General features: G+C 45.4%; 1 protein-coding gene across 1 annotated transcript in view; it reads left to right on the top strand.

Moving 5' to 3' along the window:
* The window catches only part of Blos4 (biogenesis of lysosome-related organelles complex 1 subunit 4), a 126,994-nt gene that overhangs the window by 77,152 nt on the left and 27,127 nt on the right, over positions 1–22,715 (top strand). The window contains exon 3 of the mRNA XM_068362197.1: positions 2,607–2,669. Within this exon, the coding sequence (XP_068218298.1) occupies positions 2,607–2,669 (63 nt within the window). The remainder of the gene's footprint in view (positions 1–2,606; positions 2,670–22,715) is intronic.

Here is a 22,715-nt window from a genome sequence, read left to right as displayed (position 1 = left end):
GCTTCGTCATCGGACGAAGTACCATCGCCGTTTCTGGCTGCAGAAGGTTTCCCTCCCCAGGGTAAACATCCCGCCAGGAGAGATCTTCACCAACCTCTCCAGTCCCATCAGCCTCCATCACCCCAGAGACAACAGTCGCCCACACAACAACACCCAGACCATTTTCCTAATTGGAGGCCTGTGCCGATATTGCCTGCAGGTAAGCTTCTTGTAGGCAAGAGGGCTAAGAACCCTTCAGAGGTTCCTAGGCCAGGGATCCATGCCATCCTGAGTAGTGAAGCTTAGAAAGGTCACAGGACCATTCCTCAGACAAGAACTTCTTGCCCAGAGGTGGCTATTTTTCCTTAGGCTCCTATCATTACTGGCACATCTAGTTTCCAACTGTTGCCTGAGGATATGATCCCTCCCTTAGGGGCTAAAGTCCAACTGGAATCAGGCCTTTGATTCCATGAACATTCTGGTCAGAGGAGCGGACGGACCTCAAGTGGTGGAGTGGTGGGTGGAAGACAAGATATGTTAAAGGGCGTTGACTTTCTCATCCTCCCCCCGGACTTGATGCTCTTCTCAGATGCATCAATAGAAGGGTGGGGGGGCACATGCTGCACCACACAACCTCAGGCTTATGGTCAGAGTTCAGCTCTCGTCTCTGCTCCCCTTGCTGGCGATGGGCCAATGGCCTTTCTCGGATGGCGGAGGGAGTGCTTAGCCTTAAAATTGTCCGCTCCCTCTCGAGGAATTCCCTTCCAATGGAATGTTGGGTTATTCCCGGGGTAGTCTATTTTTTGCAGCGGAATTATGGATTGTAATTCATCATAACTTTTATTTTTTCTCAGATAGCAGCCGTCATAGAAAGCAGGGCCATTTGTTCCTATGGATTCAACCGCTCCGGTCACTGTCCTGCACAACCTGTGGCAGCTCATGAGCTGTACGAGGGAGAGTTAACCATCCCCGGAGTTGGGCTGCTCTCCCTTTCGAGGGAAAGCTTCTCTTCTTCGGCCATTTAGCAACCTCCCCTCTTATGGAAACACTTGCTGACAGCTCGACAAAGATCAGCTTCGGCTATCTCGTCGCTGAAGAGTGTGATTCTCATGGGGCTCTGAAAATCAAAGTCCAAGGCAAGTTCCTTCTTTGGTGGGACTTCTCTCTCGTTCGGGAGAGAGATTGTTCAGTGACTAAATTATGTCGCACTCCTATGTTTTTTCCTATAGGGCTGGGAGAAAGCTTGTCCTAGGCGATGGCCTCCTTCGGGAGGACTTCTCTCTTGTTCGCGAGAGATTGTTCAGTGACCAACATATTTCGTTCGCCTACGCTCTATCCCTCTGGGCTTGGAGAAAACCCATTCCAGGCAATGTCCTCCTTGGGAGAACTTTCCTCTCGTTCAGGAGAGAAAGCTTGTTATCAGCTTTTGTGTCAGAGCAGTAGGTTGTCACAGGCGCTGCAGCCCATTGGTCAGACCTCGAGTCTGTGTCCAAAGCCGAGGATGTCGCTGATCCACCAGGGGCGGTGGCAGAGCATACTCAGAGGCAGGTTTCCCCTTCAGGGGAACACGTCTCTCATTCACGAGAGAAGATCGCCACCGGGCATCACCGGTTGCGTTACACTTACGGTTCTCCTCCAGGGGCGGAGGTAGAGCCCTGCCTTAAGCTAAGTTTTCCTTCGGGAGATCAAAACTTCCTTCAGGGGAGGTAGCTCTCGAGCTGGAGCGGTCTCTCCCTTGGGCGGAGTCGGCTTCACGTTCCTCTTCAGAGGTTCTTAGGGTGGAGGGATTTGTGACCCTCTGCATCCCGGACTTTCTACTCCTCGGGCTGTGAGGAGACGTCATTTTGAACCTGTGGGTTCTGCTTATGTTGACCCTTTGGGGTCGCATGACAGTCACCCTTTGGGCTGGCGTGATCTCAAGCCTTTGGGCTCTCGTTATGTTGAACCTTCGGACCTCCGTTGCACTAACCTTCGGGTTCTCACGACATGGAACCTTCGGGTTCCGGTTGCGCTGAGCCCTCGGGCTCTCGGAACAATGGTTATGCTGAGCCTTCAGGCTCTCATGCCATCCGTCACGTTGAACCTTCAGGTTCTCATGACAGTGAGGTTTCGGTCTCCCATTGCGTTGATCTTTCGGGGTCTCGCAACATTGGTTAAGCTGAGCCCCCGGGTTCTCATCATGTTGAACCTTCAGGTTCTTGTGACTCTGTGAGACCCTCCGGCCTTCGTCATGCTGAATCTTCGGGTTCTCACTACTTGGAACCTTTAGGTTCTGGTTGCTCTCAGCTCTGAGACTCTCACAACTATGGTTTCACTGAGTCTTTGAGCTCTTATGCCATCCGTCATGTTCTCGTTACGGAAGTTTTGGTCTCCCATTGTGTTGACCTTTAGTGGTCTCACAACATTGATTAAGCTAAGCCTGCCGACTCTCGTCACGCTGAACCCTTGGGCTCTCGTGACTGCCGTTTTGCTGAGTCGGTCGACTCACATAACAGTAATACCACTTTAAAGAGCTCCAGGTTTGTATGCTAGGAAAAATACAAATTACTTCCAAATTTGTCATGTTAATTTTACTGTTGGCACCGTATCAAAAGATACTAAATGTTCATATTTTTTTTTTTTTATAGACAAGAAATGTGAGTCGACATGCTCTTGATGATCAAGTCCCCCTAGTTCATTCTCACTACCAGGTAAGAATAACTAGTTTATTATTTGATATTTTTGTTGTCTTGTATTTTATTTTTACTTTGTCCCATAACTGGAATACAAACCACGCTATTTACTTGGGGTAATTACTTCAGCGTAGCTGAATGACGAGCCATAATCATTTTAACGAGGGTTTACTACCCCTCCACTAGTTAGCGAGGGGTAGGGAGGGGTAGCTTGCTACCCCTCTCCCCTCACACACACACTGTGCGAACTCCACCTTACTTTTGGCTCGGATGGCGAACGGATGTCACCGCTCCCATCCTCGCTTGACGGCCATTAACTTACCTTTTCTTATACTTAATATATTTAAACATTATTGATGTTTATATATATTCTTGTGTATAGAATATAGTAAGTTTCCTTTTTAGTGTTTGTGCGGTGTGTGTTGTGTACGTCTACGAGAGTGATCGCCGGCTTAGCCTAGGCCACCACGATTCTCTTTTTGGTCACGGCCGTTCACTCCTAGGCTACCATGGTTGCCTTTGTGGAGTACGGCCCCTCACTCAAGGTCGTTCACCTCTTACTCCGTACTACGTCTTTTACGATAGCTTCTCGCCGAGTCGCTATTTCGTTTTTATTTTTCTCAATTATTTTTATGAAATCTAATTGTATTTTTAACTTTTCAGCTCGGGGAACACGTCCCTTCGGGGGTCTGTGATTCTTGGAACATTCAAAGTCAGTTACATAATTATTGTTGTTATAATTCTGTTTTGTTAAGTTTTTCGTCCTCCCCCCTCGCCCGTGCATGTCAGTGGGGGAGGAGAGCACATACCTACTTTCGTTCTTATGTTTTACTTTCCCTCGGGGTTTCTCTACGGAGTTTCACCCGGGGGAATTTCTGTTAAATAATTATTCATTTTTAAATATTTAACTTAGCCGGTGAATATATAATAGCTGACGCTCCGGCGGCTCGACAGAAAAACACAAAAACTCGCGAGCGATCGCTATGAAGGTTGCGGGTGTGCCCACCAGCGCCAACTATCGGCCAGATACCGCATATACACGTAAACAGCTCCAATTCTTCTCTGTCGGTCTGATCGACAAGACGTACCATTACTCACTGTTAACCTGGAGTTTTTCAACAGTCTTGGTGAAGTACTTCCTTTTGGTTTGAGCTTTCGCAGTGCAGGTGTTTTATCTTCAACTTAAACTCTTGAACTCTTTTTTGGATAGATTTAATTGTTGATGACTTTGGATTGTTTTTTGGACTTTCTTTGACTTTTCAAAATGGCCGACCCTTCCCTTAGTACGGAAGTGTGTTTTAGGCTTTTAGCAATTATCTTATCACGTTATAAATTGTTGTTGTTAATTATAGATTTTCCTCTATATATTTTATATCTCACCCGCCTTTATTAGGCCTCTTCGATTAGCTTTCCATTTATAATAAACATCAAGATAAATTTTAATGATTTGTTTATATGCGGCCTTACCTATTCCTCCCCTAATCCGAGAGTAGGCGGTCCTAACTTGGAAACCGAAGTTAAACAACGTTGAGCCCTTTCAACTTTTATTTTCGTTAATAACTCTTACAGAGCAAATGATTTAAAACTTATTAAATGAATATTTTTTAGTAGATATTTTATGAAAGATTTTCTTTGAATAGTCTTCGTGCTGTTTCAAATATGAACTAACGTTTGGTTTATTTATGCTACGCAGTTTGCGCTCTATCGTTACGATAGAGAAAGAGAGAATCACGGTTTCACTTTGCAGAAAGAGTAAATCGATTCTGACGTTTTGTTCATTCTTCTTTCAAACTGAAATGTTTTAAGTACTAATTTAAAGGAACTTGTTAATTTTCAATTTCTTAGTCCTTTCAGTTTTTTCCTTTGGTCAAATAACCTGTTTATTGACGAAAGGTAAGTGGGCTTTTCTCTTCTGTGTGAAATCAAGAGAGAGAGAGAGAGAGAGACGGAGAGGGAGAGAGGAAGAGAGAACGTTCCGATCTTTATTCTCGTCCCAAGCGAGTAACGTTGTTCTCGAGTCAGTTTTTTACTCTCGTCCCAAGTCTCTGTACGGGGAGAAAGGATAAAACGTTTTTAGTTTTTATTCTCGTCCCAAGGCACTGTACGGTGAGAGATTGAAAACGTTTTTAATGAACTAGTGTTTAGTCTCCTCCCCAGTCAATGAACCTTTGAACTTTATATATTTCCGTTTTATTCGATATATATGTTTACTGTATTTTTGCTTGTATTAATGTGCTTACATTATACGACTTATTTCGCAATTATAACCTTTTGATGTAGGGGAGAATTGCGTGCTTCAGGTAGAAATCAGTTTTTATTCATGCCTAATGTGAAATTATTGAAAAATTCGATTTCAGTGAAGTGCAAAAACAGAAAATTGTAGTGATAAAGTGATAATTACGCAAAGTGTTATCAGTGTTGCGACAGAGGGTTCGTCTGTTCGTGCCTTCCGTTCGCCTAGTCCGAGACCTCTTGCAAGCTCCCATGCCCCAGGGAGAAGTAATGTCGTAGGACTTATGGGTTCGAGAGGCTTTAACCAACGAACAGACGTTCCCTCTATGGTTTCAGGCGTGTCTCGTCAAGACCGCCCCTACCATAAGACGAGCGAGACGGTTTTCTCCTCGTCATCCGAAGGCTTATCGCGTAAGAAACCGTGGAGCAAGGTTTCGAGACCCTTAAAGCGAAAGTCAGTCCCTTCAGGACAGGTCCAGCGTCCTGGTTGTAGCCATTGGGACAGCTCTGACCCTGAGCAGTCATCGGAAGACTGCTCGACGCCTAAACAGAAGCGTAACACAGGCTCCGAGAATCTTAGTGTAGGCAAGGTTTTGCAGTCACAGACGTTACCCTCGTCCCTTACCGCACCCATTCCCGTTGATCCTAAATGGGTTGTACTGCAAGACATGCAGAATAAGCTTGCCTCTCTTATGGAGGACTATTCTGCTGAGCAGGTTCACGATGATCCTCGCCGCTTAGCTGATCGAGATCCTGGCCGTCAGCCGCCCAAACGAGCCTTTGCTCGTCCTGTTGACGTTGACATTACAAAGTCACGTCAATCACGTTTTGTAGAGCCTCACTCAATGCAGTCCCGTGTTGACTTTCAGCCGCTTGTGGACATTCAGCCGCTGCCGCTTGCTCTTGTTGACGTTCAGGACGTTCGCCAACCAGCGAAGTTGACTTGTTTTGACGTTGAGCGTCAAGCACCGCAGTCAAGAGTTGTTTTGACTGCTCAGTCTAGGCAGTCAAGGCAGTCTCGAGTTGACGTCGAGCGTCCTCCCGCACCTGTTGTTGTTGCTGGTCAGTCTTTTAAGCAGTTACATGACGTATCGTCCTTGACTGCTACTGATGCTCCTTTGCGTGTGGACTCTGCTTGTCAAGCATTGCCACCACAGCAGGTCTCTCCCTTGCTTGAGACTCGGCAATTGTCGGACGAGGTTCCTTCAGATGAGGAAGTTGCTGATCCCCCTCCTACTGATATTCCCTTGTGGACTCTGTCAGACGGAGAGGAGCCTAAAGCTGCTCAGCCCTCTATGGACTTTAAATAAATCATGCTGATTTTTAAGGATCTTTGTCCGGATCATTTTGTAACTGCTGCTCCTCGTTCGCCTAAACGTCAGAGTTTACACTAGGCCTAGCTACTTCGAAGCCGTTGTTTTCTAAGCTAGTGCTCTCTCGCTGTTCTAAGAGAGCTTTACGTTTGCTAGGCGACTGGTTGATCACCAGGAGGAGTTTGGGGGAGACAGCCTTTGCTTTCCCTCCTTTTAAACTGGCTTATAGAGCGAGCGTCTGGTATGACACGGGAGAAGTTCTCGGCTTGGGTGTTCCTGCCTCTGCCCAGATAGACTTCTCAAACCTCATAGACTCTCCCTGGCGCCTAGCCATGAGACGCTCCAAGATTTTATGGTCGGCTTCAGAGCTAGACCATCTCCTGTTAGGAGTTTTTTTTCGAGCGTTTGAAGTTTTGCTGTACAATTATGTCATGCATAAACAAGGCTATCAGGGATGGCTCCAATAATCTGACAGCCACGTTCTCTGCAGGAACAAGACTATCAGGGATGGCTCCAATGATCTGGCAGCCACGTTCACTGCAGGAGTACGTAAGAGGCAAGTGCGCTCAATGTGTTCATTGTCAAGACAAACTTCACGATGAAGTCTACCAAGCTGTCTTGACAGCATTAATGGAAGGCGACTGGATGGTCTCTCTCGACCTTCAGGATGCATACTTCCACATTCCTATACACCCGGATTCCCAACCGTTTCTGAGGTTTGTTTACAGGAATGTGGTGTACCAGTTTCGAGCCCTGTGCTTTGGCCTAAGTCCTGCTCCTCTCGTGTTTACGAGGCTCATGAGGAATGTGGCAAAATTCCTCCATCTATCGGGAATCCGAGCCTCCCTGTACTTGGACGACTGGCTTCTCAGAGCATCGTCCAGTCATCGCTGTCTGCAGGATCTACATTGGACGTTGGGTCTGGCCAAGGAGTTGGGACTTTTGGTCAACCTAGAAAAGTCCCAACTGATCCCATCCCAGACTATTCTATATTTGGGGATGGAGATTCGCAGTCCAGTTTTTCGGGCTTTTCCGTCTGCCACCCGAATAGAACAAGCCCTGCTCAAAGTCCAACTAATGCTGAAAAGAGAACGTTGTTCAGTCAGGAGTTGGATGAGTCTCGTAGGGACTCTCTCATCCCTGGAGCAGTTTGTCTCGCTAGGGAGACTACACCTTCAGCCTCTCCAGTTCCATCTAGCCTCTCACTGGAACAAGGACAAGACGTTAGAGACGGTATCAATCCCAGTCTCCGAACCAGTAAAGGCATGCCTGAAATGGTGGGACAGCAATATCAGTCTGAGAGAGGGACTATCCCTAGCAGTCAAGAACCCAAACCACGTGTTGTTCTCAGACGCGTCAGATTTGGGTTGGGGTGCGACCCTGGACGGTCGGGAATGCTCGGGTCTGTGGACCTCAAGTCAGAAGAGCATGCACATCAACGGCAAGGAGCTATTAGCAGTCCACTTGGCCTTGATGAAATTTGAAAGCTTTCTTCGAAACAAAGTGGTAGAGGTCAACTCAGACAACACCACAGCTTTGGCGTACATCTCCAAGCAAGGAGGCACACATTCCCTCACGCTGTACGAGATCCCAAGGGACCTTCTCATATGGTCAAGAAATCGAGGCATCTCCCTGTTGACGAGATTCATCCAGGGGGACTTGAACGTCTTGGCAGACTATCTCAGTCGGAGGGGTCAGGTGATACCCACGGAATGGACCCTCCACAAGGACGTGTGCAAGAGTCTTTGGGCGACTTGGGGTCAACCCACCATAGACCTCTTTGCCACCTCGTTGACCAAAAGGTTACCAATCTATTGCTCACCAGTCCCAGATCCAGAAGCAATCCACATAGACGCGTTGCTACTGGATTGGTCTCATCTGGACTTATATGCATTCCCACCATTCAAGATAGTCAACAAGGTACTGCAGAAGTTCGCCTCTCACGAAGGGACAAGGTTGACGTTGGTTGCTCCCCTCTGGCCCGTGAGAGAGTGGTTCACCGAGGTACTTCAATGGCTGGTAGACATTCCAAGAAGTCTTCCTCTAAGGGTAGATCTGTTACGTCAGCCCCACGTAAAGACTGTTCATCAAAGCCTCCCCGCGCTTCGTCTGACTGCCTTCAGACTATCGAGAGACTCTCAAGAGCTTGAGGCTTTTCGAAGGAGGCAGCCAGTGCGATTGCGAGAGCTAGGAGAGCTTCTACCATCAGAGTATACCAGTCGAAGTGGGAAGTCTTTCGAGACTGGTGCAAGTCAGCATCTGTGTCCTCTTCCAGTACCTCTGTAGCCCAAATTGCAGATTTTCTTTTACATCTGAGAAATGTTCGCTCCCTCTCAGCTCCCACGATTAAAGGCTACAGGAGCATGTTGGCTTCGGTCTTTCGTCATAGAGGCTTAGATCTTTCCAACAATAAAGATCTCCAAGATCTCCTTAAGTCTTTCGAGACCTCTAAGGAACGTCGTTTGGCAACTCCTGGATGGAACTTAGACGTGGTCCTAAGGTTCCTCATGTCAGACAGGTTTGAGCCATTACATTCAGCCTCCCTGAAGGATCTCACCCTCAAGACGCTTTTCCTAGTGTGCTTGGCTTCGGCTAAAAGGGTCAGTGAAATTCATGCCTTCAGTAAGAACATCGGCTTTTCTACAGAAAAAGCCACATGTTCACTTCAACTTGGTTTCCTGGCCAAAAATGAACTGCCTTCTCGTCCTTGGCCTAAGTCCTTTGATATACCTTGCCTGTCAGAGATCGTAGGCAACGAACTTGAAAGAGTGCTGTGTCCAGTTAGAGCTCTTAAGTTCTACTTAGCTCTTACTAAGTCCTTACGAGGTGTATCTGAGGCATTATGGTGCTCAGTTAAGAAACCATCATTGCCTATGTCAAAGAATGCTTTGTCATATTTTATCAGATTTTTAATACGAGAGGCTCATTCTCACTTGAATGAAAAAGACCGATGCTTGCTTAAGGTTAAGACGCACGAAGTAAGAGCTATAGCAACTTCCGTGGCCTTTAAGCAAAATAGATCTCTGCAAAGTATTATGGACGCGACCTTTTGGAGAAGCAAGTCGGTATTCGCGTCATTTTACTTAAAAGATGTCCAGACTCTTTACGAGGACTGCTACACACTGGGTCCATTCGTTGCAGCGAGTGCAGTAGTGGGTGAGGGTTCTACCACTACATTACCTTAATTCCAATATCCTTTTAATCTGTCTCTTGAAATGTTTTTAATCTTGTTTTTGGGTTGTACGGAAGGCTAAGAAGCCTTTCGCATCCTGGTTGATTTGGCTGGTGGTCAAATGTCATTTCTTGAGAGCGCCCAGATTAGGGGTTTGATGAGGTCCTGTTGTATGGGTTGCAGCCCTTGATACTTCAGCTCCTGGGAGTCTTTCAGCATCCTAAGAGGATCGCTGGGCTTCGTGAGGAAGACAGACTAACAAGGCAGAGTAATCGTCTAAGTCAACTTCCTTACCAGGTACCTATATATATTTGGGTTTTGTTATGATATAACTGTCAAAAACTCTAAGCATATACGCTGTAAACTTAATTATTTCTGGTCTCTACCCACCACCATGGGTGTGAATCAGCTATTATATATTCACCGGCTAAGTTAAATATTTAAAAATGATATTTTAATTATAAAATAAATTTTTGAATATACTTACCCGGTGAATATATAAATTAAAGGCCCCCCCTTCCTCCCCGATAGAGACCCAGCGGTATGAGAAGAATTGGAGCTGTTTACGTGTATATGCGGTATCTGGCTGATAGTTGGCGCTGGTGGGCACACCCGCAACCTTCATAGCGATCGCTCACGAGTTTTTGTGTTTTTCTGTCGAGCCGCCGGAGCGTCAGCTATTATATATTCACCGGGTAAGTATATTCAAAAATTTATTTTATAATTAAAATATCATTTTTATTTCCCAGTTTACGATGCTGTTTCTGCATGCCTGTAGTGTGCCTTCGAAATGGACTGTCCTGTTTATGCCTGGGGAGTCTGCTGTCGCCGCCGTCTCTCTAGGACATCGTCAGGGGCGTTCCCTTCTCTTAGAAGTTCCCCTGTGACTACTGTCAGCTCCTCAGTGCATCCTAGAACGATAAGGAGGTTCGCCTCCAGGGTAGTTAGTTAACTTCCCTTCTTACCTTTTTTCCTGGTCCTTAGGCGGTTATGCTCTTGGGGCTGAGCGACCGCTCTTGTATCTTGCTCTAGGGGCTGAGCGGTTGCAAGGCCGAACCATGGTACTAGCGACTATGCTCTCGGGGCTGAGCGGTCGCTTCTGTAGCTACGCTCAAGGGGCTGAGCAGCTGCAAGATCAGTCTTGACCTCTCGTTCGCAAGGGAGGCCGCACTAAGGGCTCCTCTTCGGAGGATTGCTCCTTTTTGTCTCTTCTACGAAGTGTCTCCTCCTGTTCGCGTGAGAGGACACTCATAGAGACTCCTCTCCTGAGGATTGTTCCTGTTTACGTCAGCTGATCTTATGGCCCTTGGGGGCTCCATCTCCAGTCTCTTCTACGAAGTGCTCACCTCTCTCATTCGCGAGAGAGGCCACTCATAGAGACTCCTCTTCGGAGGATTGTTCCTGTTGAAACAGCTTGCTGTTCAGTCACTAACACTTCGGTGTTTAGTGACAGGGAAACTTCGGTTTCTCTTTTTCCCTGACCCTTCGGGGTCTCGGAACTTTAGTTACGCAGATCCCTCGGGCTCTCGTAACTTTAGTCACTATGACACTTCGGTGATTAGTGACTGGGAAACTTCGGTTTCTCGTTGCGCTTAACCTTCGGGGTCTCGCAACTCAACCCCTCGTGGCCTCGCTACTCAGGCTACGTTAGACCTTGGGAGATCACATACTGAAAGAGTCTCTCGTGTCTCTCTCCGCAGAAACCCTACGTTCGGCCTGCTTTGGCAGACAAGCGTGAGCAGATGCAGTACCCATCGGGGAAACCTTTGAGGTGAACCCAGGAACTAACTTCCTCTACGTTCCGCTGACGGCACACAATACCGACCTTCAACCTGAGCTTGCTCAGCACGTTTATTGGAAGCAGAGAGTGCTGCTTGGAGGTCCGTCTCCATGCTGTCGGGCAGCCCTCTTGTTCGTGGGAAAAGCACTCTTAGCCAGCTGCAGGTGTCAGCCCCACCCTATCCCCACCAGGCATCCGCAAGCATGTGCTCGATTCATCAGCTTCTTGGAGCTAGACGACGATGCGGTTAGACGGCTGCCCGCAGGTCCTCCCCCCTCGCCTTTGTGCCGTAGGACACAACAAAACGTTCGTCCTTGTGTAAGGCTAGGTCATTCGGGACATACGCATAGGGCTTTAAAATCTCACGAATAAGAACCAGCTGATTTGCCTGCTCGCCAGTGCACAGCAACAGCCCAGCCTTCTTCGTATCATTGCGAGCAAACACCTCCTCACATAGGAGAAGGGAAGGCTGCTTGGGAATATCCTGCGGTAGGAAGGACAAGCAAAAATGTCCTTCTCTAGAACGCATTAGTTCGGAGAGACACCAATTCTAGTCTTGCGGGGCGAATCTTGCTTGGTGGCGCACACCCAACCACCAAGCAAGGTTAGCGGGCGAGCTCCTCCCTGATGAAGGTCTGCACGCTCTCCCAACTAGGTACCATGCTCACCAAAGCGAGTTCGCTAGACCCTTCTCACCAGTGTATAATGCTTTGAATCTGCGCATACCACAGGTGAGCACTGCCTCGGTAGCTCATTCTGGTTACGGCTCATTTTTTCTTTGCCTACACATACACCGAATAATCTGCCCTATTCTTTACAGATTCTCGTCTTTCCTTATATACCTTACAACAGTCCTCGATCAAGCGCTGATCGTCAGTGGCTCACCGATCACCAACTGACAATCATTAAACCATTTTGCTGTCTCTCAGGGCTCTCTAAGCCGATCGCCAACTTTCCTTGGCTGTCTGACCAGACAGCCTTCATCTGCCTGTCAGTTACCATCTTCGGCTCACAGATCACCGATTTACTAATCATTGGCAATTCATAGTTCACCAGCAGTTCGTCACTCATATTTACTAGTCAACCTCTGTCCATGGCCTTAAATTGGAATGCGAAAAATACACTTCTCGCTCCTCGCCATTCGTTGACAGGTGACTACTCGCAAGCACTCTCCAACTGCACAGTAGCCACAATACCCAGCCGTTAGCCATTGGTTAACATTCGCCAGACCGATGCTGTTCTAAGGAATAGCATCAATCCCATCAGAGCGCATGGTAGATCAAACGTTGCCTTACCCACTTCTCTCAGTTAAAGTTCTCTCCCAGGGAAGAATCCTTACACAGGGTATCACATCCCATCCTCTCCTCCACGAGTCAGGACCCCAGCGTCAACAATCTCCCATGCAAAAGGATCTGCAAGGAGCTGTCCCTTTGGGTCGATGTCCACACCATGTTGGAAAAGTTCGGACAAGGGGTAAGACCACAGGTCTTAGTGTGCATGCTGGACCTAAAGGACGCATACTTCCAGGCCCAAACCATCCATCTAGGAGTATTAGAGATTCTGTCTAGACAAACAAGAAACACCAGTTCAGGGCACTGTGCTTCGGTCTTTCCACAGCACCCATCCTGTGCTCACAGGATCTGCTTCCGTCTCCTCCGTTTTCTGGACGACTGATTGACTCTAGGAGACTCAGTGGCAACCTTGCATTAGCAGCGGAACTGTGGAAGTCTTCCCTATTTCCCTCCCAGAAGACTGGTGTATCTGGGAATGATTCTAGACACCAATCTCCACAACTTTCTTAAAACGAGAACAACTCCCATCCCAGAGTGACTTGAGTCTGATTGGAATCTGTCCCTCGATCCCCCAGACATTCTAACCCCCATGGAACCAGAAGTTTGGACAAACTTCAAGGGATGGGTGTCAGTCAAGAATCTACAGAATGGTATAACCTTCTCATCCTTCCCCACCCCTCGGACTTGATGCTGTGCTTAGAACACATCAAAAGAAGAGAGGAGGGACCATAGTGCTGCACCACACGACCTCAGCCCTCTGGACAGAGTCCGAAAGTACCTTCACTTAAATCTCTTAAGAGATGAAGGCCAACTTTCCGGTCCTTCAGCAGCCTCATCGGTTCCTAACAGACCACTCAGTGGTGTGATGGGCGACAATACCACACACCACATAGAGGCTCACATTGGCAAGCAAGAAGGAACTTTCTTGTAGCCTCTTCCCATCTAACAGTATAAACATGAAGATGGGCCGAAGTCCGTTCGGTGCCACTATCAGCCCGCTTCATTCCAGACTAGAGGAATGTGCTCAATGACAATCTATGCTCAGCATCTCAGATGAGGTATACCGAATGGTCTTTGAATCACCTTGTAGCCGACAAAGTCTCGACTTTGTGGGGTCCTCCAACTAGGGATCTGTTCGCAACACTCCTGAACCTCAGGCTGCCGTTGCTCCCCAGCCCTAGACCCCAGGGCTCTCTGGCAGAAAATAGGCCAACAACGGTGGATACAACAATGACGTTTACGTCTCGTCCCTGTTTTATCTGGAGAAGGGCACTCAAGAAGGCTAGAACATCGATCACCCTCTCAAGGACTCTTATAGCTCCGCTATGGCATTACGCAGAACGGTTTCCAAACCTTTTGCAGCTCCTGATAGAGTCTCCAAGAGAACCCTCTCCTCATCACAGACAACCCTCTTTGACACCTACCACAAGCTATAGCTTTGCTATGATTGTACGCTTGGAGACTACCCAGTACCTCCTCTCCCACAGAGGCTTTTCGCAATAAGTTACGAAAAGGGTGTCTAGATATCTGAGGAATTCCTCAGCACCAGTCAACTAGGCAGTATAACGTCTTGTGTGATTGGTGTTATGTGAAAGTGTCTCTCTCCACTCGATACCTTTATTCCAGCAATAGCGAAATCCTCGAGTATATGCAAGAGGAAAAGACCCCTATTCAGTTTCAACAGGTAAAGATGATCTCTCAACCTTGATCCTTCTTCTTCAAACTGAAAGGAAGGGACATCCTCTCATCACTAGACCTTTCCTAACTCATACGGACTTACAAATTGCCTTTCTCCAGTCAGAATTGAGACCCTCCTCTCGGAACATGGTTCAAATTCTCCGGTCTCTAAAGAGACCTTATGTTCCACTTCACCAGGCAACAAATTTTCACCTGGTCTAAAAAGACGATTTTCCTACACACACTGACAACAGCCATACAAGTCAAGAAACTTCATTGTCTCTTTCTCGACATCACCCATTAATGTGAAGGGCAAAAGGCAATGTTCAACTTCGTCCCCGAGTACAATATGTCACCAGACAGTCTCCAGAGGTGACGGATCCTACACAAGTCTCCACTCGGTAACAGATGATGCAGATCATCCGTTACTGTATCCAGGGTAAGGTATGAGACTCTACCTTAAGAGAACGGCAACATCCCACTCGGGTCCCTTCTCTTGTCATCAACACTGGGCTAGACTAAAGGAGGATCACCAAAACGTCATCTCAACATGAGTAGCTATGCCCCTGGTCCTTCTAAGCAGATTACTCTGTGATGCAGGTTTTACAAGAAAGGATGTGAATGCTCCAAGTGACTTTCACAACCTTTCTCCTGCAAGATGTGACCCACAGGAACTCAGTACGATCTCTATCGGTCCGGTGGTGACTGCACAACAGCTGGTTGTATACCTGAAGCTCATTATTGGACAAGTTGCAGAAGGTTGAGGGCACTCTTAACCCAGTTTTAGTCTGCTTGAATGAAAGGATTTGACTGGCTCTTATTCTTTTCTTCATCCTACCCTCTTGTGGGGAAAGCAGCATCCTGGGTTCTCTGCATAAGCTGACCTCAAACCACTGCAGGTAAACCATGCTCCCTTGTCTACCTAATATTAAGCTGATACTGTTGCGTCCCCATACCCTTGCGAGGTGGTATTGGGAAAGTCTTGGTTTCATCAGTTTTTTCCTACATAGACTCGAAATAACTATGCCTAGACAGTTACACTTCTGCATGTCTCAACACACAGCTTGCGTAGGCCGTGGACCTAATATACTCAGATAAGGAGCCCCCGAATAAAGCCAAAAGCCAGATTGACATGGACGTCCACCCTTCCTAATGGGTGAGTCACTCCTAATAAATAGCGTGGTTTGTATTCCAGTTACAGAAAAAATGACAAATTCGTAGATAATGTTTAGTTTTCCTAAGTAAACAAACCTTAGCTATTTATACAAACTTGCCTGCCAGTCCTATCCCCCTTGAAGTCCTACCTCCAAGCAAAGTGAGCTAAATCACAGGTGTGTGAGCGGGAGTGGTAGCAAGCTACCCCTCCTACCCCCCCCCTAACTAGCAGTGTGGGTTGTTAACCCTCACAAAATTTTAATGGCTCGTCATAACCCCTAATAAATAGCTAAGGTTTGTATAGTTAGGAAAAATACAAATTATCTATGAATTTGTCATGTTTTGTTGAGTTTTTTTTGTAGAGACCAGTTGGAATTGTTAGAAAATTGTTAAGAGAATGGAAAATGGCTGTCTGCTTAAGAAGGTGATGAATGCAAGAGTTGATGGGAGAAGTACAAGAGGAAGGCCAAGGTTTGGGTGGATGGACGGAGTGAAGGAAGCTCTGGGTGATAGGAGGATAGATGTGAGAGAGGCAAGAGAGCGTGCTAGAAATAGGAATGAATGGCGAGCGATTGTGACGCAGTTCCGGTAGGCCCTGCTGCTTCCTCCGGTGCCTTAGATGACTGCGGAGGTAGCAGCAGTAGGGGATTCAGCATTATGAAGCTTCATCTATGGTGGATAATGGGGGCGGGTGGGCTGTGGCACCCTAGCAGTACCAGCTGAACTTATCAGGCTGGGAGGATTGTAGAGAGTAGAGGTTCCCTTTTTGTTTTGTTTCATTTGTTGATGTTGGCTACCCCCCAAAATTGGGGGAAGTGCCTTGGTATATGTATGTATGTGTAGTTTCTTTTAAAAGAATTGTTGTGGTACAGGCCTTTCAGTTCCTGTGGGTTTCTTTCATAAGTAAGCTTTACTTTCTTGTACAGATTCCAAAGCTTGTGTTGTTAGAGCTTTAAGGAGATACAGTATTTAAAAACTCTTAAACCTATTAAAGGTACCATCCAAAACCTTCTTTATCCAGTCATAATTTTTACTTGCTCTTTATCTTAGAACACTGTGCCCATCTTTGTAAGAAAACTCATTTTTAATGCACAGCCAGCTGGATAGGTCTTCTTTGTCCATTTTATGTATTAATATACACAATTTGTTCCGTAACTGAAATACAAACCACGCTATTTAATATGGGATATTACTCTCGGCGTAGCTGAAATGACGAGCCATTAGAATTTTAACAAGGGTTTTTACCCCCTCGCTAGTTAGCAAGGGAGTAGGGAGGGGTAGCTTGCTACCCCTCCCCTCTCTCTCACACCTGTGATTAGCTCACTTTGCTTTTGACTCGGGTGACAATCAGACGTGTCTGCTCCCACCCTTGCTTACTTTGACAGCCTTTGATCTTTGTTTTTGCTTTTTCTTTTATACAGTGTGTTTGGAAGTTGGCCTCTACTATGCAGAAGTGTCCCAGCTTACCTGACCGCCCTTGTGGTACTTATATGTCGGGGGTCGACACGGACCCTCACACCTTATGTCCTTTTTGTAGGGGTCAACGGTGTGATAGGAATAGAGTATGCGGTGAGCGTAGGGAGTGGTCTACCTCCCAGTGGGAGAGGTTTTCCCGGCGCTGGAAGAAGTCCAAATGGGATATTTCTCCCTCAGGGGTTTCCTTGAAGAGAGAAAATCCCAAGGACTCTTCTTCCATAGCTCGAACCTCCTCCGAAGCTCCCACTCGATCGGTCTCTCCCGAGAGGCCATCGAGTTGTAGCATAGGCCGTATTTACGTTCACCAACCTCGGGGTTCGGGAGAGGGAGTTGCCTCCCTTAGCGAAGCAGCTCCTCCTCCTCCCCCGGGGAGGATATTTCTGATAACAATGTGTCTAACAATGATTTGTTACAGCTTTGGGCTTCCTTGGGGCTTCAGGGTTCGCCCTCCAAGGAAGCCCTGTTTGACATAATCAGGTTGGGGGCTGCTGTCAAACAGTCGCCGACAGTAGCAGTGTGGAGGATTAATTTTATTTTAATTTATTTTTTTGTTTTGCCAAATCGAGAGAGAGAGAGAGAGAGAGAGAGTGTGAGTTTTAGTTTTGTTACATCGAGATATTTTATTTGCTTTAGCTTTGTCAAATCGATAGAGAGAGAGAGAGAGAGAGAAGGTTTATTTGTTTTAGTTTTGTCAGAGAGAGAGAGAGAGAGAGAGAATTTTATTTGCTTTAGTTTTAACAAAGAGAGAGAGAGAGAGAGAAAGAATTTCATTTGCTTTAGTTTTGCTAGATCGCTCGTGTGCGAGAGAGAGGGAGTATGTGTGTGTTTGTGTGTGCATGTGTGTTTGTGTCCGTGGTGCGCGCCGAAGAACAAGGGTAGTTAGCGAATGATTGTTTGTAGTGGGAAAGACTGTCGGTATATTTGAGGTTGCTTGTTTACATTTTTAGCTAGGTTAGGGCGGTAATGAATGTCTTGGGCGAAAGGATTTGCTATTTGACTGTATCAGGAGTCGGTTGTTTGTTTTGTTTTTCAACAGCCGGCTGTCAAGTGATTTTTTTTATATCAGAGTAAGTACTGTTTTTATTTAATTTTGTTAGGCGCGATCATGAATGATAGAAAGTTATTTATTTATCTTTGATTATAGTGCGATAGTTTAGTTAGTTAGGAGTTTTCGTAAGCGGTTTTTCTTTTTTATTGCAGACCGTAATTCCTCCTTAGACTCTCTTAAACTCCTTTGGAGTTTTTGTTTGTCTGTGGCCTGTTGGTTGCCTGCCGCACATTTAATAGATTGATGACGACCCTGTATGTTAAATTGGATAAGGATTTGGATAGACCGCTCATGCATTTGTTAACGACCAAGCCTAATAAGTCCCGGATGATGATGATGATGATGACACTGGTTTGGCCTGGACATGGAGATGATATAAGAGTATAGTTAAGCGATGGCGCTGTGAAATTGGCTGTAGGCTAAGACTTTTGCCAAGAAGTTGTGGCAGTGGACTAGGATTTACCCGTATGTGGACGACGGTTACCACACAAACTTACATATTGAATATTTTAGCGTTTTCGCTCATGTTGGTGGTAGATGTGATTATTGTTTCTGGTTTAGTATTACGTGATTTGTTTTAGTGATTAAGTATTTTTCGGTACTGTGTTGGGAGTAAGTGTTTTTGGTAATGTGTGAACTATTGGTGTTGGGTTTGAAAAATTTTCTGATTATTGGTGAGTTTTGTGTACCACACACACCCTTATATTATTTAAATATAAGTCTGTTATTTTTTTTTCTGTATGGGTTAAGTCTGTTTAATGAAGTGTTTTGCTTTGGTTGCGTTGAATGTAGTTTTAAGGTTATGTTTTGTTTGTTTTCCCTTCGTGCAATCGTCCAGTTCGAAGTAAAGTAAGGGGAAAGTTTGTATTGTGGGATATTTGAAAGTAAGAGTGATCAAAGGTGTGGGGGTTTGTTTTTGTTTACATCCCGCAACATAAATTTGGCGCCCGAACAGGGACTGTCGAATGTGGGATTGAAACTGGACTGTTTAACAAGGGTATTGAAATAGGTTAAGGAATTAGATTTATGATATTAATGGTATTGAAATCGAAGAACAGTTACATATTTTAAAGGAGAATTGCGGTTGTCTAATGAGCGAGAGGAGAGGTTGTTGGTGGAGAATGTGAGGTTAAGTAGTGAGAATGAGGAGATGCAAAGGAAACTTAGGGAACTTTTGGGAACTGTAGAGAGAGTGGAAGAGGGTGTTGAGATGAGGATGCGAGAAAATGAGAAACGAATGGAAGCAATGGTAGGGCAAGTAATGGGGATGATGAAAACTATAATGGGTGAAGGTGCAGTCGGAGGAGTGGCTTCTGCTTCTGGTAACGGGTTGATGGTGGAAGAGGATAGGGTAAGTGATAATGTGGAAGGTAGTGATAGTGATATTGAAAGTAAAGGGACTAGACATAGTAAGATTGGAACGAAAGGTGATAGGAAGACTGAGAAGAAAGGTAAAGATAATGTGAAGAAAGAAAAGAAGAAAGGTCAGGGTGTGAGTGAGGATGATCATGAATGGGTGAAGGTGGTAAGTAAGAAAAAGGGTAAGAAGGGAATAGTTAAAGATAGGACTTTGAGTGTAGAATTAGATTCATTGTATTCAAATGAAGAAGAAGACAACAAGAAGGGAGTAGACAGTGAAGATAGTAGTGAGAATGAAGTAGAGGAAGTTTGTAAGACAGTGTTTATGAGAGAGGTACCTAGTTGTGAAAGTTTTAATGAACATAGCAGTAGGGATGTATATGACTTCTTTAGGGAATATGAAAAGTTTTGTCAGGCTAAGTATGGGGATGGTAAGAGAGTTTGGGCTAGGGAGTTGGGAGAATTTTTGTCAGGATATTTGCTGACTATGTATGGGGTGATAATGAGTGTAGGAAGGTTGAGTATGAAAGTGTAAAGAAGAGGATAATTGAACAGGTAAAACATATGAAAGGTAGTGTTAGGTATAAGCGAAAAAATGATTTTGATGAAGCACGAATGAAGGTGGGTGAAGCGATCTCGATGTATGTATGTGGGTTAGAAACATTGGCTAGAAAGAAGTATGGGGACGAAGGAATAAATGAAAGTAAGGAACTAATGAAGAAGTTTTTGGGTACAGTACCAGAGAGTGTGTGTGAGTTTATTAATTTGAAACGGAAGGAGAAAATGAGGTGGACTAGAGAGAGATTGACTTGGGATGATATTTTAGAGATAGTTGAGGATTACAAGTTGGATAGGTGTATGAAAGAAAGTAAATCTGTGAGTGTAAGAACTGGAATGGAGGAAAGTGTGCCAGAATTTGGTAGTTTTAGAGATGCTGTTACGAGAGGGCCAATGAGGGCAGCTGATAGTGTAGTAGATAGAAGTGTTAGGGTGAGTAATGTAGGAATATCCATGCCGAGAAATGACGGGTTTAGACAGGGAAATCAAGTTTGGAGAGATAGAAGTGCTAGTACGCAGCAAGTTAGGTTAGGTAGTGGTATCCGTGAAGAGAGGTGTTATAGGTGTGGGAAGGTAGGACATAAAAGATTGAGTGTAGATGGGCATTAGGAGCATGTTTCGGGTGTGGAGAGACAGGGCATCGTATTAGCGACTGTAAGAAAGAGGAAGTGATTAAATGTTATCGGTGTGTGGTATGACTGGGCACGTAGCAAGTGGATGTAGGAGTAATCGTATGAATGTGATTTCTGGTAATTATGGTAAGGATGGTCATTATGCTAGAATGTGCAAGGAGCTGCGGGGTAAGTGTACTGAATGTGGTGCAGATGGGCATGTAGCTAGGGTTTGTAGGAAGAAGGGATCAAGTCAGCCAGGATGTTCGGGAAACTAATTAATCAGAGGGTTCAGCTGGGTGAGTCCTCGTGTGTGTGGGGAGTGAATGTGATGCATGTTCGTGAGGGTTTATTGCATGTAGATGTGATGGGAGAAAGAGCACATGATTGCATGAGTGTGAAAATGATTTTTAATGGTGTAGAGTTGGTTGGTTTGATTGATACTGGTTGTGGTGTCAATTTAATGTTTAGGAATGCATATGATAAGGTAAAAGAGGTTTGTGAATTTAAGGGATGTAAGGGTGAAGTAAAAGGTATTGGTAATTTGCGTATGCCTGTGCAAGGAAAGTTGCGGGAAAATGTTATGATTGGGGGGCTGATGATGGAGGATAATGATTTTTACGTGGTCGAGGGAGCGAACGAGAAATATGACGTACTGCTAGGGTATAAATTTCTGAAAAAATGTGGTATGATTGTACATCCAAGTGTGAATATGATAGAAATAAAGGTTAAAGGTAATGTTTGTGGGGAATTTTATTTAAAGGAAGACGGCAGAGTAAGTACGAAGGTGTGGAAGGGAGTGCCGTTGGTAGCAAAGGAAAGTGTAAAGTTATCGGGTAAGAAAGGTGAGGTTATTAGTGTAAAAGTTGCATGGCCGAGCAGTCTGGGAATTTCAAATAGTGACAAGGATGAATATGTAGTGGAAGGTATGGAAGCAGGTAATTTGGTGAAAACGAGTGCGTATATATATGATGGTGTTATGGATATGCAAGAACCCCAGGTGTATGTAAGGTTGTTGCCGAGTGTTAGGAGGAAGAGAGTACGTGGTATACTTGAGGGCGATTGCATGGGATGGATGTATACACTGATCAATGTAGAGGATGAAAGATATGTTAAGGCGAGACAGGTAATGGCTGGTAAGGTAAAGAACAATGACGAATTGGATTACGATACGTTGAAAGGAAGAATTAAGTTAGATGAGAGTATAAGTGAGGTCGGAAGGGAACGATTGCTTAAGATGATATGGGATAAGCGGAGAGTTATGAGTCTCTGTGACGATGATTGTGGGGGGTCAGACCTGCCAGAATTTAAAATAGTTCTCAGTGATGATACCCCCATATATCAGCGTCCCATGCATTTTTCTCCGCCTATTGCCGAGGAGATAGAGGAGCAGTGTCAGGAATTAGAGCGTATGGGTGTAATAGAAAGGAGTGAGAGCGCTTGGAATAGCCCTATTGTCCCTGTATGAAAGCCTGATGGAAGTTTACGCATGTGTATTGATTATAGGAAGGTGAATGAAGTGACTGTTAAAGAACGTTTTCCAATGAATGTTGTGTCTGATTGTGTTTATAAGATGCATGGAATGAAAGTTTTTACTAAATTAGATTTGGTACGGGGCTATTACCAGATGCCTCTGGCAGAAGGGAGCAGGCCCATTACTGCATTTTCAAGTACATATTGTCACTTCCAATTCAAAAGGTTGAGTTTTCGACAGAAGGTGACTGTTTTTATAGATGATATTCTGATTGCGAGCGAGACTGTTGAGGAACATATGCGGTTGCTCGAGGCAGTGTTGAGGCGGTTAATTGAAGTTGGTGTGAAAATTAAGCTTGAGAAGTGTACATGGTTGTCCAGGGAGGTGGAATTTCTTGGGCATGTGGTGGGTGAATCTGGTATAAGGAAGAGTGACAAGTTTGTGAATAAGGTGCGAGAATTTCCACGTCCCCGGACTGTGCGTGAGTTGTGAGGTTTTCTTGGTTTGGTTGAGTTTGGTCGCAAGTTTGTTAAAGATTGTTCAGGTATAGGGAAGCCTTTGAATGAATGGACGGGTAAAAGGAATAGTACAAAGTTAAAATGGGATGATCGGATGATAGAAGCGTTTGAAAGGTTGAAGGAAGAGGGCCGCGAAAGACGTAACTTTGGCATTTCCAGACTACAGTGAAAATGCGAGTGGGGTTAGTATGGGTAGTTGTTTGGTTCAAATGCAGAGAGTAAATGGAGAAGAGCAATTGAGAGTAATAGCGTATGTTAGTAAAGAGTTTAATAAAGCTGAGCGGAAGTATTCGACGATAGACAGGGAATTGGCTGCAATACGATTTTGTGTGAAAGCATTGAAAATATTTTTGAATGGTGTAAAATTCATTGTGCGTACTGACCATCAGCCCCTAGTGT

This window comes from Palaemon carinicauda, chromosome 38 (genome assembly GCF_036898095.1).
Source record: "Palaemon carinicauda isolate YSFRI2023 chromosome 38, ASM3689809v2, whole genome shotgun sequence".
Classification (NCBI taxonomy): domain Eukaryota; kingdom Metazoa; phylum Arthropoda; class Malacostraca; order Decapoda; family Palaemonidae; genus Palaemon; species Palaemon carinicauda.
Note: the sequence above shows the minus strand (reverse complement) of the source record. Positions and strands in the feature narration are given on the sequence as shown.